The sequence below is a fragment of the Lutra lutra genome, chromosome 5 (assembly GCF_902655055.1).
Source record: "Lutra lutra chromosome 5, mLutLut1.2, whole genome shotgun sequence".
Taxonomy (NCBI): domain Eukaryota; kingdom Metazoa; phylum Chordata; class Mammalia; order Carnivora; family Mustelidae; genus Lutra; species Lutra lutra.
In genome coordinates this window covers 28,568,711-28,582,123 of record NC_062282.1, presented here as the reverse complement: position 1 = coordinate 28,582,123, position 13,413 = coordinate 28,568,711, and the positions used below count along the sequence as shown (strand labels likewise).

The following is a 13,413-nucleotide window of genomic DNA, read 5'->3' as shown; positions in this document are numbered from 1 at the left end:
CAGAGAATGTTGGAGAACTACCCACACGTTCTAGTTGACTTTGCCTCTGGAAACGCTATGACACATCAAGGTCTAAAGGGACTGGCTATGTCCTCCACCCTGGGAGACTTCTGAGACTTTTATCTCATTTTAGTTTCCTACCTCTAGGGTGGTACAGCCAGGATCTCGTGAGGGACCCTAGTCATGGGCTGCACAAAAGACCAAAACTTGTTGTTCAACTATTCTCTATCCTACAATATCATTCTTGGGTACTGGGATGCCTCTAACATTGTGGTAGAAGTGCCAGAAGCCCTCACCTTTTTGGGTTTCTTGCACAGTTGTTCCAGAGTCTTCTTATGATCGGGGAGGCTGGGCCACACCATGGGTTTAATTCTGAAATGAAAGAACATTGAGAGAGAGGAAATGAATGGTGTGAGAGCATGCACAGTAGGTCTTTCCATTCATTCTGAACCAGAAATCAGAAGAGCGGATTTCTAGTCTTGGCTCTGCTACAACTAGGTGGGTGAGATTGCATAAGTGACTTATTTTCCCTGGACCTCAATGTCCTGTCAATTCACAGAGGGGTCATTGTCAGTCATCTCTGTGAACACCATGGGGAGAGAGCCCTGGGGAAGAGGAACAGTGAAGTTTGGCAATGGTGTAGCTATGAAGCCAACATTCACACTGTTCATCTACTCCTAATACAGGTGTCGTCATCTTGTTCCTCCTCTCTACTGGCAGTGACTCCTCTGCTCTTGTTCTGGTGGAGATGAGGAATATTTTCTAAGTCACCCAGGGAAATTGCTCTAAGTTGTTTTTTTTCAAGTTGGAGTCTTATGAGAATACATGGCTCTGTGCTGTGGGTAGCTTTCTAGAACATTAATAACTTGAAGGTATGTGCCAAAAACATCATTTTTATAATGAAGCCAACATGGCTCTGTCATGGGGTAGAATGCAAATCCCCATAAAGTCATGTGCTGAAATTCAAGCTTTCAAATACATTCTTCATTTTCCCTGGGTACCCCAAGCCGCCCAGACATTTTGGAGGCATACTTTCTATTCTGTTAGGAGAAAAAGTTTGGGAGGAGGGTTTGCCCTATGTCAAATTTACATATTTTCTTCCCTTATGAAGTTAACGGTTGAAATTCACCAGTGCCCCCGGCTGGGGAGGAATATGGGCACTGTAATTCCAGAAATGCCTTATTCCCCTTTGTAGTTTTTTCATCAATAAATAGGGTTAGAGCTCCAACTGTCTGGGACCCCATATAACCATCCTCTTTATTAGTTAAAGTTCACCTTTTTTTCCATAATGCGCAGGCCAAGATGACCATCAGAGCCACAAAGAAGAAACTCAGAATGCTAATAGTTAGTAAAACAGGATCCATCCTCCCTGGAATGCAAGGATAGATCTTGGTTAGCAATCATTAACCACATAGTAGGGGAAGCTTTCAGGGTGTTTTGAATTTATTTAGTAACTTAGGCCCATCTGTTATTTCTTCAAAGTTACTTTTCAGTGAATAGGATGATGTACTAGATTTATAAACTAAGAATTTTGGTTTCAGTAAGTGGCACTGAACTGGGTGACCAGGTCTAGAACATCTGTCACTTGAAATATAAAAGTGACAGGCATTAAGCTGCCAGAACTCTCTCCCAACTCCCACCACCAAGAGAAGGAAGCCCTGTAGGAGAATGATGAGGTGGATTCTCTATACTGAAGACTCAGCAAATTCCAGTCTGAGAATGGGAGTCTGGGATGGGAGAACAGTTCCCCTCATACCTCAAAGATAAGATATCTGTGCAGTGTTTTTGTTCCTCAGGGGCCTGCCTGAGCCATGTTCTTTGTTTTTTCTGGCCATTCTTGCTTCCTAGACCACGTGGGTATCTTTGCTATTCTGAAAAAGGAGGCATGGAAGAGCAGCATTTGGTTGCCCGTCTTCCATCACCACAGGTGTTCCCTAGAGGCACTTTACAGAGACCAGCCATTGGAATTCCAGTCTAAATTGGTAAAGTGGAGGTAGTAGATGGGCATTTTCTTCAGAATTAGCATCTCCCTACGTTTGTATCTTTAGGGTAAATACCCAGCAGTGCCATTGCTGGGTCATAGGGTAGTTCTATTTTCAACATTTTGAGGAACCTCCATGCTGTTTTCCAGAGTGGTTGCACCAGCTTGCATTCCCACCAACAGTGTAGGAGGGTCACGTGCACCCGAATGTTTATAGCAGCAATGTTTACAATAGCCAAACTATGGAAAGAACCTAGATGTCCATCAACAGACGAATGGATAAAGAAGATGTGGTATATATACACAATGGAATACTATGCAGCCATCAAAAGAAATGAAATCTTGCCATTTGCGACGACGTGGATGGAACTAGAGGGTATCATGCTTAGCGAAATAAGTCAATCGGAGAAAGACAACTATCATATGATCTCCCTGATATGAGGGAGAGGAGATGCAACATGGGAAGTTAAGGGGGTAGGAGAAGAATAAATGTAACAAGATGGGATTGGGAGGGAGACAAACCATAAGTGACTCTTAATATCACAAAACAAACTGAGGGTTGATGGGGGGAGGGGGGTTGGGAGAGGGGGGTGGGGTTATGGATATTGGGGAGGGTATGTGCTATGGTGAGTGCTATGAAGTGTGTAAACCTGGCGATTCGCAGACCTGTACCCCTGGGGATAAAAATATATGTTTATAAAAAATAAAATAAAAAAAAAAAAAGAATTAGCATCTCCCAAGAGCATCTATGTCAGTAGAGTCACAAATGACCAGTAGAGTCATTTGATCAACAACTAAGGACCTTGCTCCCACCACTTCCTTGTTCTTCACCAAAGGGGCAAAGATGGCAGGTCATTCTATAAAACTGTAAGAATGCCCTCAGGTGAGTCCTAACTTGTGGGTTCATTTAGCCTCTCTGGCTCTCACTCCTGCTCACACACTTTGACATGCAAAGCCCTATGAAGGGCACAAAGATTCTGCAGTCATTTCCCACCTGTGATCTCTGGTGTTCTGAAGTGGAAGGTTGGACTCCATTCACTCCAGAAGCCTTGAAAATAGTTGGCATTAGGGATGGACCGGACTTTAATCTCATACATTGCATCAGGTTGTAGTTTTCTCTGTAGGAGTGTCAGCTTTGTACTGGATATGTTCACATGCTAAAGAACAAAGTACGCCATTACCCGTCTAGGATTGAAAAAGAAGTGCTACCCAGATCCCCCGAATCATTTCAAGTTGAGTGTCTTCAATCACATGGATACTCCCATTAGGAAAAGAAGCTATGACATGGGGAGGACCATGTGTGAGCTCCTAAATGATGCTACCAGGGGTCAAGGAGGGCAACAGTACCATAAGTCTTTGTTCAGGTGAGCTGGGATCTCCACTCCAGGAGGATATAAATCACTCCCAGTCTCCCACCTTCCTTTCTATACTTTAATTTCTTTTTTCCCCTTTTCCCCCATTTCACATTCCAAAAGGAAATAAAAGGGAGTGGTAAGGTTAGTGAGCAGGAATAATTTCTCTCTAGAAAATATACCACTCTATATTGTAAATAGCAATATAGAGACAATAGTATCTTCAAAAATGTGTATTACCCTTAAGGAAAAAAAATCTTTCAATTTGATCAATAAAAAGTTACTATTCCATTGTTACTTACACTTATACTTATTCAATTATTAGTTTTCATATATTTATTGAATTTACATATTTCTAATTTTTGAGACATTTCCAAGTTTCTTGCTAATTTTTCTATTCTACATTTGTTCTTTTCTTAATGATTTATAAGACCTCTTTATATAGGAAAGATATTAACCATCTGTCAGTTGCATATGTGGCAATTTAATCCTAATTTCTAATTTCTAAGTTGCCTAATGACTTTGATTATTTTATGTGCTGACATTTATAAGCCTTTATTTTTATGTAGTCACATGTATCAATCTTTTGCCTTTTTTTTTTACTGCTTTTATGCTTAGAATATTCTTCTTCATCTCAAGATTATATAAACATTTACCTATATTTTCCCTACCTTGTTTATAGTTTCACTTTTATATAATTTCCTTAAGTCATCTTTTTATTTTATTTATTTTTATATGGAGCAAGTTAAACATTTAACTTGGGTTTTTTGGCAAGTAGCAAACTGACTGTCCTACTATCATTTATTCAAGATCCTTCCTTTCTTTACTATAGTTGTTTTTCCACTGGTGCATTTTCAGATGAAGGTTCAAGAGGGCAGGATCAAGGTAGCCTAGTTTGTGGGATGGTTGGGTAGAAAGACAGAGAAGGCTGTTTAGGGCAGACATTACATTTAATATAAGTACTGTACAGCAACATGTTGTGGAAAAAGAAGGCTAATCCTGGCCTGAAAAAAGGGAAGAGTATGGGTAAGTAGACACTCTTCACCTTGAGAAGGAGAAGCCATCATTTGGTTTTTGTCCATGTGGTACAATAAAGACAGAAGTTAAGCCAGTAGGCTAAGAGGAACCTGAAAATCTGGGACACTCTACTTTTCTCCCGTCTCTTCCTCAAGACAAATTTCAGAGACAGCTAGACCATTCCAACAACAGTAACTCATAGAGTCTAAGTAATCCTCCAAATTATGATACAAATGAATCTTGTTACTAAGCAGATGAAGAACTCAGGCTTTTAAAAAAATGAAGAAAAATATTCCACTCGCTTCCTTACTTCAGGCTGATTCCACAACTCCTGTGACCCAGACTGTGGCTATGACTTGGTGATGATTTTTGTCTGATTTGCCTGTGAGAGTTGTGTACTTTTGAGAGCCCCAAATAAAGAGGATCAATTATGTCTTAATCTGTATTGTTAATTCAACAGCCTAATTTAGAAACTTTAATAAAAGAAAAAATAGAGCTAGAAAAAAAATTAGAGCTAGAATGGGATGGCCCCGAGAAGACCTAGGTTTTGTGGAAACTGAAGCTTCTTTCAGGAAAAGGTACATTTTGTTTTTTAAGGATTTTATGTATTTATTTGACAGAGAGTGATACAGCAAGAGCGGGAACACAGGGATGGGGAGTAAGAGAGGGAGAAGCAGGTTTCCCGCCCAGCAGGGAGCCCGACCTGAGCTGAAGGCAGATGGTTAATAACTGAGCCATGCAGACTCCCCAAGAAAAGGTATATTTTGACCACAAAATTGCTAGGGGCCCTTCCCAGGTAAATTCACCTCTGGGACAATGAAATTTATAGCATTAAGAGGTTTTTATTTTAGAGTTTCATGTAAGTGTTTTAAATTTTGTGTATTTTATGTAAATTTACTTATGAAGTATATTTATATATACATCTTTATGAATGTTGTAATGGATAAATGTGGGTAATCTACATACCATCCAGTCATTTTCATTTTTTTCCTGGTGATAGGCCACCTCATGCATTAATTCTTTCACATACTTCTTCTGTGAATGAGATGTGTTAAATGTCACCAGAAAGTCATTTGCTCCCTCACGATAGATGACTCTTATGTCAAAAGGAGCCTCAGGTTTAACTGGAAAGGAAAAAGAAAGGAGGTCAGTCTATAGGGCAGTCAAGAAAATAATTATACTTTTTAAAATTCATCTACTCTGAAAATCACATTCTTTTTCTGAGTCAGTAACTGGGCAACTGTTGAGAAAACTGTTTCTTCTTCCTGATTCACAGCCTGACTACACTTTTCAGCCTCCCCAGCAGCTGGGTGTGGTCTTGTGAGCAATGTGGGTGGAAGTGATGTGCACCATCTCCCATCCTGGCCCAGGAACTTTACATGTATGGCCCTATGCTTATTCCCTTTCTAACACTTGGAGACATATGTTGAAGACAATGGAACCACAGAATGAAGGAACTCTGAATATTGCTTGGAGGAGCATCAACCACAGATTAGAAATACCTATTTTGGTTCTTACGTGAGCAAAAAATAAACTTTTGGTGTTTGAGATGTCGTATGTTTTAGGGCTTATTTGTTATAGCAGCTAGTGCCAATTCTACACTAAAACATATTCTCTTTGCCTTTTGAATACTAGAGAACTTGCTAATAACTAGCCCCCAAATAGGAGTATTTGAACTTTGAGTCCTCGTTATTCCAATAAAATCAGATTGTAAGCTGGGATACTTGCACGTCTCAGCTATAAGAATTTGAGGGTCTGCCTACTGGCCCTAAGCTCATAACTTCCAGTGTGACTTCAGTCTAGTTTGTATTGGCTCTAAATTCTTCTCTGGTCTATTCCTTCTGCCTGCTTGCCATGCAAAGTTCCTCTTAGGATCATATGCACCATATATGAAATGCTATTGAGGGAGATAGGTTTTATTCTAGGCAAAACGATCCCAGAGAAATGTACTAAATTCCTTAAAAAGCATGCGTGTCACGTGGCCTCTCCACTATTGTCCAGGGGCTTTCCTGTCTTGGGTTCTTAGCTACTCTATCGCCAAAGCCTGGGATGTTAGTTGTCTAAAGATGGGACAGCCACATTTTTGCATGGCTGATCTCAGACAGAGATGGGGAGCACATAGGCTAAAATCTAAGCTAAACCTATTGTTAATGAGAGAGTATGTGTTCATCAAACTCTTATACTCTGTTGACTGATCTGGAGTCTAAGCTACCTGATTTGGGCTTTAAGACCGACTTGCTGACCAAGTAAAGTGAACTCATGTGGTGGAATTTGGCTCACTTACTGTAGTCACTTGCTCATAGTGGTAACCACCTAAGATTTTCCTGCATTGCCCCAGAGATCCTGAAAAAGAGGAAGTGTCTCCTTTGCCCTTCTATGTCTTGTAAAAGAGGAAGTTTATTCTTTTTTACTCTTAGATGCATTATAGAAAGGGAAGGTGCCCAGGGGGAACAAGGGGAAAGGCAGGTGGGTATAAAGAAACAGACCAACGAGAATATTGTCAACATTTTCACGTGCCAAGTCAGTTCCTACTCTTCATTCAAGAGAATAATTAAGATTCACCTTCTCAGTGAAACCTCTGATACTGAATTCCTTGCCTCATTCCCATCTCCCAAGGACTCCCAATAAGGGAAGAACAGACTTATATTGATTATACACCTACTAAGCACCAAGTGCTTTAGTTACACAAGCTTCCACCAACAATCCCTTATTACCACTATAATGATGAGGAAATTGAGTCTCAGAGAGATTAATTAAGTTCAGGCTTCTATAAAATGGTTTGCTAGTATTTAAAGCCAATTCTGTCTGATTCTGAGGCTTGCTCTTCTCTAGCTTTTGTTTCTGTGCTCCATTATCTCATACTGGCTTGCCAGGTGTCCTCCCAATCAGTCTGTCTCTGGTCCAAAGGGTGCCTTTGAACATATTAGAAAAAGTAGCTCATTTCTCAAGCAATATTTTTATAAGTTAATTTATTCTGGAAACAATCTGAACAATAACAGATTTACCCCACCAAGACTAATGGGAATGGAGGAAGTTACCCCTCTAGCCTTATCAGAGGGCCCAAACCTAAAGAAGGGGAAGTATGTGAGGGCCAGGTGGTTGCAGGGGAACTCTGGTCAAGGGCTCAATCAGGGACTTCCAGTTTAAATTCAATTCAGTGACAGTTCTGCCAATGAAATATAACTTTAAGAACCAGAAGAAGATACTACTGAGTAATATGCCTCCACTATCTCTCATCCTGGTTGCTTAAGGGTGCTTTCTAAAACCCCAAGAGGTTCCTAACTCCCACTTCGCAGGGGCACATGCTACCAGGTGTAAGTACTACTGCTTTTTTCCCTTGGCCCCTCAGATGTGGATTTTTAGATTTGTTTCTGCTGGGGTATAGAAATTGGGCCTCTGAGAGAACTGGGTAAGATTTGGGGATTCAGATGGACAGGGTGCCACCTGGAGTCTCTAAAATGCCAGGAGTCTGTCAGAAGACTGAGAATCTTTGCCCTTTCTACCTGCTCTCAGAGAAGTGAGAGATATATATTTGCAATTATGTGTGTGTGTGTGTGTGTGTGTGTGTGTGTGTATGTGTGTGTGTGTATCTATCTATCTATCTATCATCTATCTATATATTTGTAATTCCAGTGATGAACCTGTAGATATTATGCTCTTACACAGTGCACAAATTGACCGTCCATCCATGAGAGCCTAGTCTACAAATGACAAAACTCAACTTTCTTGTGTCCCATACTCATAATTATCTTGTTGTTATTATCTCCTTCTTAGCTTTCACATAGGTTGTGGCCTATGTTGCTGTGTGGCCAACATGCACAACCCTCTGCCTAATGTGTCTTTTTCACTATCTCTGCCTTTTTTCTGGGTAATTTTTTACAGATAGAACTTCTGCTTTTACTCTATATTTTACCAGTCTAGTGAGGCAAAGCTGAGATAGATTTAAAGTTTCTCACCTCCTTGTTGTCTCTAATGAATACTGCTCTCTTACCTTTAATTTTCTTTTTGGGCGCCAAAGAAGGGGTCAAAAATAGGGAGAGAAAGTGAACCATAGTATTAAAAACCAGCAAAAGAATGCACCTCTTTAATCACTTTGTCCAGTTTCCTCCCTGTGTATATTGTTTTATCTAATCTCCATAGGTAGAATAAATATGAGTAGTTATTATTCCATTGCACTGATGCACTGTAATAGGTTTAGACATTCTCCTACACCAAAGTCGTCTGAGGTTTTGAAAATAACTTTATTTTTTTTCCCATTACTTACAGATTATGACACTGAATCAGTGATTTCATATATCCCTAAATGGCAACCATACCCCTATATACAACTTCTTACCTATTTTGACTATGTTCAATTTCTTGGAAGTTATGTTCTTTCCTCCAAGTTTCACATGTATTAGGCTGTCTCCAATGAGTAAGAATTTCTTTGTCTTAATGAAATACATCTCATGCAGTTTATCAAAAGCCAGGCATTTTACATTCAAAAGGGCTCCACTGTAGAAACAAAAAGTGAATCCATCTTAAATCAAGTCAGAGTCTCTGTATACAAGAGAGTAGCATTACATGGATATTTCAGTTTTGTGACTTCAACTCTGTCCATAGGTATGTAGATGCATAGATGCTTATGAGAGAGAGAGAGAGAGAGAGAGAATTAAATAATGTGGCATCTTGCTATTGTCATACCTAGTGATATACTGAATCTGAAACAGTCAAAGCATGTTCATAAAAAAGATGGAAAATTCCTATTTTTTAAACGATCAATCATTGAAAAACAAATACTTGTTTAGGTGAGAAGGTAATTGCTCTTTTTGATATCCTGCAGAAATAAATTGAGAAAATAAAACCTGTAAAGAAACATTGTCCCCAGAAAACTTAAAGGAAATGATACAATAGTCCAAAGAATTGTATACATAAAACCATACATACTTAATGGGTAATTTAGGGATTTTCAAAGGTAATTTTGACTATGCTTCACTTTTACCTAATCAACAGACTTTAAAATCAACCCTTCTTCCCATATTCCCTAGCTTAACACACAGTAGCCATGCTCTAGGAATTGAACTCTGTCACTTCCTCTTCCCAATTCAGATCAGATTTTCAGGAAACTGAGGAAGAGAGATTGTTGCCTACTGTACAACTAACATCAAAATCTCCACATTGAGGCACTGTGGTGCTCAATCAGTTAAGTGTCTGCCTTTGGCTTAGGTTATGATCCTGGGGTCCTGGGATTGAGCCCTGCGTTGGGCTCCCTGTTCAGCTTGGAATCTGCTTTTTCTTCTCCCTCTGCCCCTCCCCCAACTCCTGCATGCGTGTGTGTGTGCGCGCGCACACACACACACACACTCTCTCTCTCTCAAATATATATATATATATATATATATATATATATATAGTTAAAGATTTTATTTGTTTATTTGACAGAGATTACAAGTAGGCAGAGAGTCAGGCAGAGAGTGGAGGAAGCAGGCTCCCTGCTGAGCAGAGAGCTAGATGAGGGGCTTGATCCCAAAACTCTGGGATCATGACCTGAGCCGAAGGCAGAGGCTTTAACCCACTGAGCCACCCAGGCACCCTAATAAAATATATTTTTAAAAAGTTCCACATTGTACTTTTTAAATAAAAAGTATAAGTTTGAGTTCCAGTACTAGAAGAACAACTTATGTCATACTAGCCCTCTAATATGTAACTATTATAAACCTTAGACAAGCTATTTTTTGGGAAATCCTATTTAAAAGCTTTAGAGAGTAACCAAAAGTATGCAGACATGAGAAGGAAATTAATCCTTTAAAAAGAGGTTTCTTTTTTTAAAAATTGCTTGATGGCAATCCTCAGATCACACTGTGATAGGCATCTAGAATATAACGGAAAGCCACAATTTTGTTTTCTTGAGAAGTTAGAGGACTTGTCTGCATGGCTGGATATTTTTAATGGGGATGTATGACACCAGATCTGCATATAAACTTTGCTCATATCAGTATATGTCCCTTTAATTGTCAAGTGTGGGAGAGACTCTAAGAAAAACATGGGTTAGCAATAGCTAGATGGCTCTAAAAAGTACTGAAATGAAATTTTAGGTGCTGTCTCAAAATAAAAGAGAATTTGAAGATTAATCTAGTCCTGTTAACCTACTAACAGAGGTAAAACTAACATTCAGCAAAGGAATTTAACAGAATCCAGAAAACCTGTTACCAATGTCTTTCATACATTCAAAAGTTACTACAATTGATGAAAAAAAGAAAAATGAGACCCATAGTCAAGACAAAAAGCAATCAATGTAAAGCAGTCACTCTAAAGTGACCAGATGTTGGAATTAGCAGAAAAGGACTTTAAAGCAGCTTTTGTAAATATGTTCAAGGGCTAAACAAAGAATATGGCCATAATGATTGAATAGATGTGTAATGTTAATGGAGCCATGGAAATTGTAAAAGAAAACCAGATGAAAATACTGTAATGAACAAGTAAATCCAAAATTTGTAAAAACGCACTGAGGGTATTAGATGGGCTTAACAACAGATTGAAGATGGCAGAGGAAAGGGTCAGTGAACTTGAAGATAGAGCAATGACAAGTTTTCAGTCTGAAGTAACAGAAATGGTCAGTGACCTATAGGATGATATCAAGGGATAAATAAATATGCAATTAGAATTCCAGAACAAGAAAAGATACTAGGATGGAAAAAAAAACATAAAAAATAATGGCTGCAAATTTCCCAAATGTAACAAAAATGTCTATTTTTAGGTTTAAGAAACTCAGCAAATCCAAGCAGGATCAATCCAAAGGAAACTACCCCTAGGCACATCACAGTCGAATGGCTGAAAAACAAAAGCAAATAGAAAATTTTGAAAGTATCTAGAGAAAAATATCACTTCTGATCAAAAACTATGGGAACTGAAGACCCTGGAATAATACCTTTAAAACTCTGGAAGAGAGAAAAAAAATATGTCCACCTTGAAATCTCACATGCACAAAATATTCTTCAATAATTAAGGTCAAGTAAAGATATTTCCAGATAAATAAAAATTGAGATAATTTGTTTTAACTTCTTTAGACCCAGAGGGCATTGATACCATAAGGGATTACAGATCTATAGGAGACAAATAGGTGTACCAGAAAGGCTATACTTTGGTAAATATAAAAGACAATATATATTTCTTTCTTTTAAATTATTTAAAGCTAAATGATTGCTTAAAACAAATATTATGACATTATTGTGACATTTATAATGTATGGTAGATGTAAAAATATATAACAATAGTGCATAAGATAGGATGTGATAATTGGAAGTATATTGATGTATCATTATAAGTTTCTTAGATTTCATATATGAAATAGTACAATATTAACTCTAAGTAAACTATAAGGTTGAATATTGTTAACTATTAGAGCAATTACTAAGAAAAAGATATTGCCCAAAACTACAATAAGGAAGTAATTGAGTATCTCAATAGCTCTATTTCTTTCAGAGGAATTACATTTATTATCAACAAACTTCCATAATAAGAAAACTCCATGCCAGATACTTCTATGTTGGTGACTTCTAGCAAATATTTAAGAAACATGCTAAGAAAAGCATGGGTTAGCAATAGCTAGATGGCTCTAAAAAGAACAGAACTGAAAACTGAGAACTGTGCCAATTCTACAGAAATTACTCTGGAAAATAGAGTAGAAACAGACTCTATCCAACTTATTTTATGAAGTTAGCTCAACTCTTGTACCAAAAGCTGGCAAAAATATCACAGAGAAGAAATTTACAGATAAATGTCCCCCTAGAATGTATATCTAAATTTCCTCAAGAAAATTTTAACACATTGATGTTAGTACTATGAGAAAGTAGGTCACATCCCAGGAAATCCAGGCAGGTTCAGCAATCAAATATGAATCATACAATTCACCATATTACCAGAACAAAAGTCATACATAATCTGATTATCTTAAGTAATGCAGATAGACATATGACAAAATTCAACATCCACCTATAATAAAAACTCTCAGCAATTAATAGAAGAACATTACCTCAACCAGATAAAGGAAATTTACAGAGTCTAGAGTTACTATCATATTTAATGGCGAAATTGTGAACGTTTCTCCCATTGATAAGGACAAAACAGGAATAACCACTTTCACCACTTTTATTTATTAGAGTACTAGAGGTTCTAGCCAGGGCGTAAGGCAAGAGGGAAAAGTAAACAAGAAGACACCAGTTTGAAAAGGAAGAAGAAACCTTTCTTTGCAGACAGCAATATATAGATTCTCCAACACAATTACAGGAACTAGTAAGGTGAATTCTTCAGGGTCAGAATATAAAAGACAATTATATTTCTATAAGCTAGTATCAAATAATTAGAAAATAAATTTTAAAAACAACAACTCCACTTATGATAACAATAAACATAAATTGCTTAGAGATAAAATTAATAAAGGATGTTCAAGACCTTTGCAATGGACATTATAAAACATTCCTCAGAGCTATTAAAGGAAATCTAAATAAATGGAGTGGCATATTCATGGATTAGCAAATTTAGTAGTGAGAAGATAGCAAATTCCCCCAATGTAACAGATATAATATTAATCAAAATCTCAGCAGGATTTAAAAGAAAAAAAAAACAAGCTGATTCTAAAATTTATGTGGAGATATAAAGAGCTCAGAATACTCAAAACAACATTGAAAAAGTAGAGCAAATATGGAAGATTCAGAGTAGCTGATTTCAAATTTACATAAATCTATCATAATCAGGCCATTTTAGACCTGGCATAAGACTAGATAAATTGGGGCACATGGATGGCTCAGTCTTTTCAGTGTCTGCCTTTGGCTCTGGTCATGATCCCAGGGTCCTGAGATCAAGCCCCGTACTGGGTTCCCTGCTCAGTTGGAAGTCTGTTTGTCTCTCTCCCTCTGCACCTACCCCCTGCTCATGTGCACACTCTATCTGTCTCTCTCAAAAATAAATAAATAAAATGTTAATAAAAAGAATCAATAAGTTGATCAACAGAAAGTGTAGAGTTCAGAAATAGACTTGCACATAGAAGTTTAATTGATTTTCAATACAAGTGCCTTATCAATTTAA

General features: G+C 37.9%; 1 protein-coding gene across 4 annotated transcripts in view; it reads right to left on the bottom strand.

The window, feature by feature from the left end:
* IL7R (interleukin 7 receptor) overlaps nucleotides 1-13,413 on the bottom strand; it is a 31,556-nt gene that overhangs the window by 3,672 nt on the left and 14,471 nt on the right. For all 4 annotated transcript variants that reach the window (XM_047730812.1, XM_047730815.1, XM_047730813.1 and 1 more), the window contains 5 exons: nucleotides 8,687-8,844; nucleotides 5,317-5,474; nucleotides 2,976-3,138; nucleotides 1,276-1,369; nucleotides 297-372 (listed from right to left, as the gene is read on the bottom strand). In XM_047730812.1, coding sequence (XP_047586768.1) covers nucleotides 297-372; nucleotides 1,276-1,369; nucleotides 2,976-3,138; nucleotides 5,317-5,474; nucleotides 8,687-8,844 — 649 coding nt within the window. The remainder of the gene's footprint in view (nucleotides 1-296; nucleotides 373-1,275; nucleotides 1,370-2,975; nucleotides 3,139-5,316; nucleotides 5,475-8,686; nucleotides 8,845-13,413) is intronic.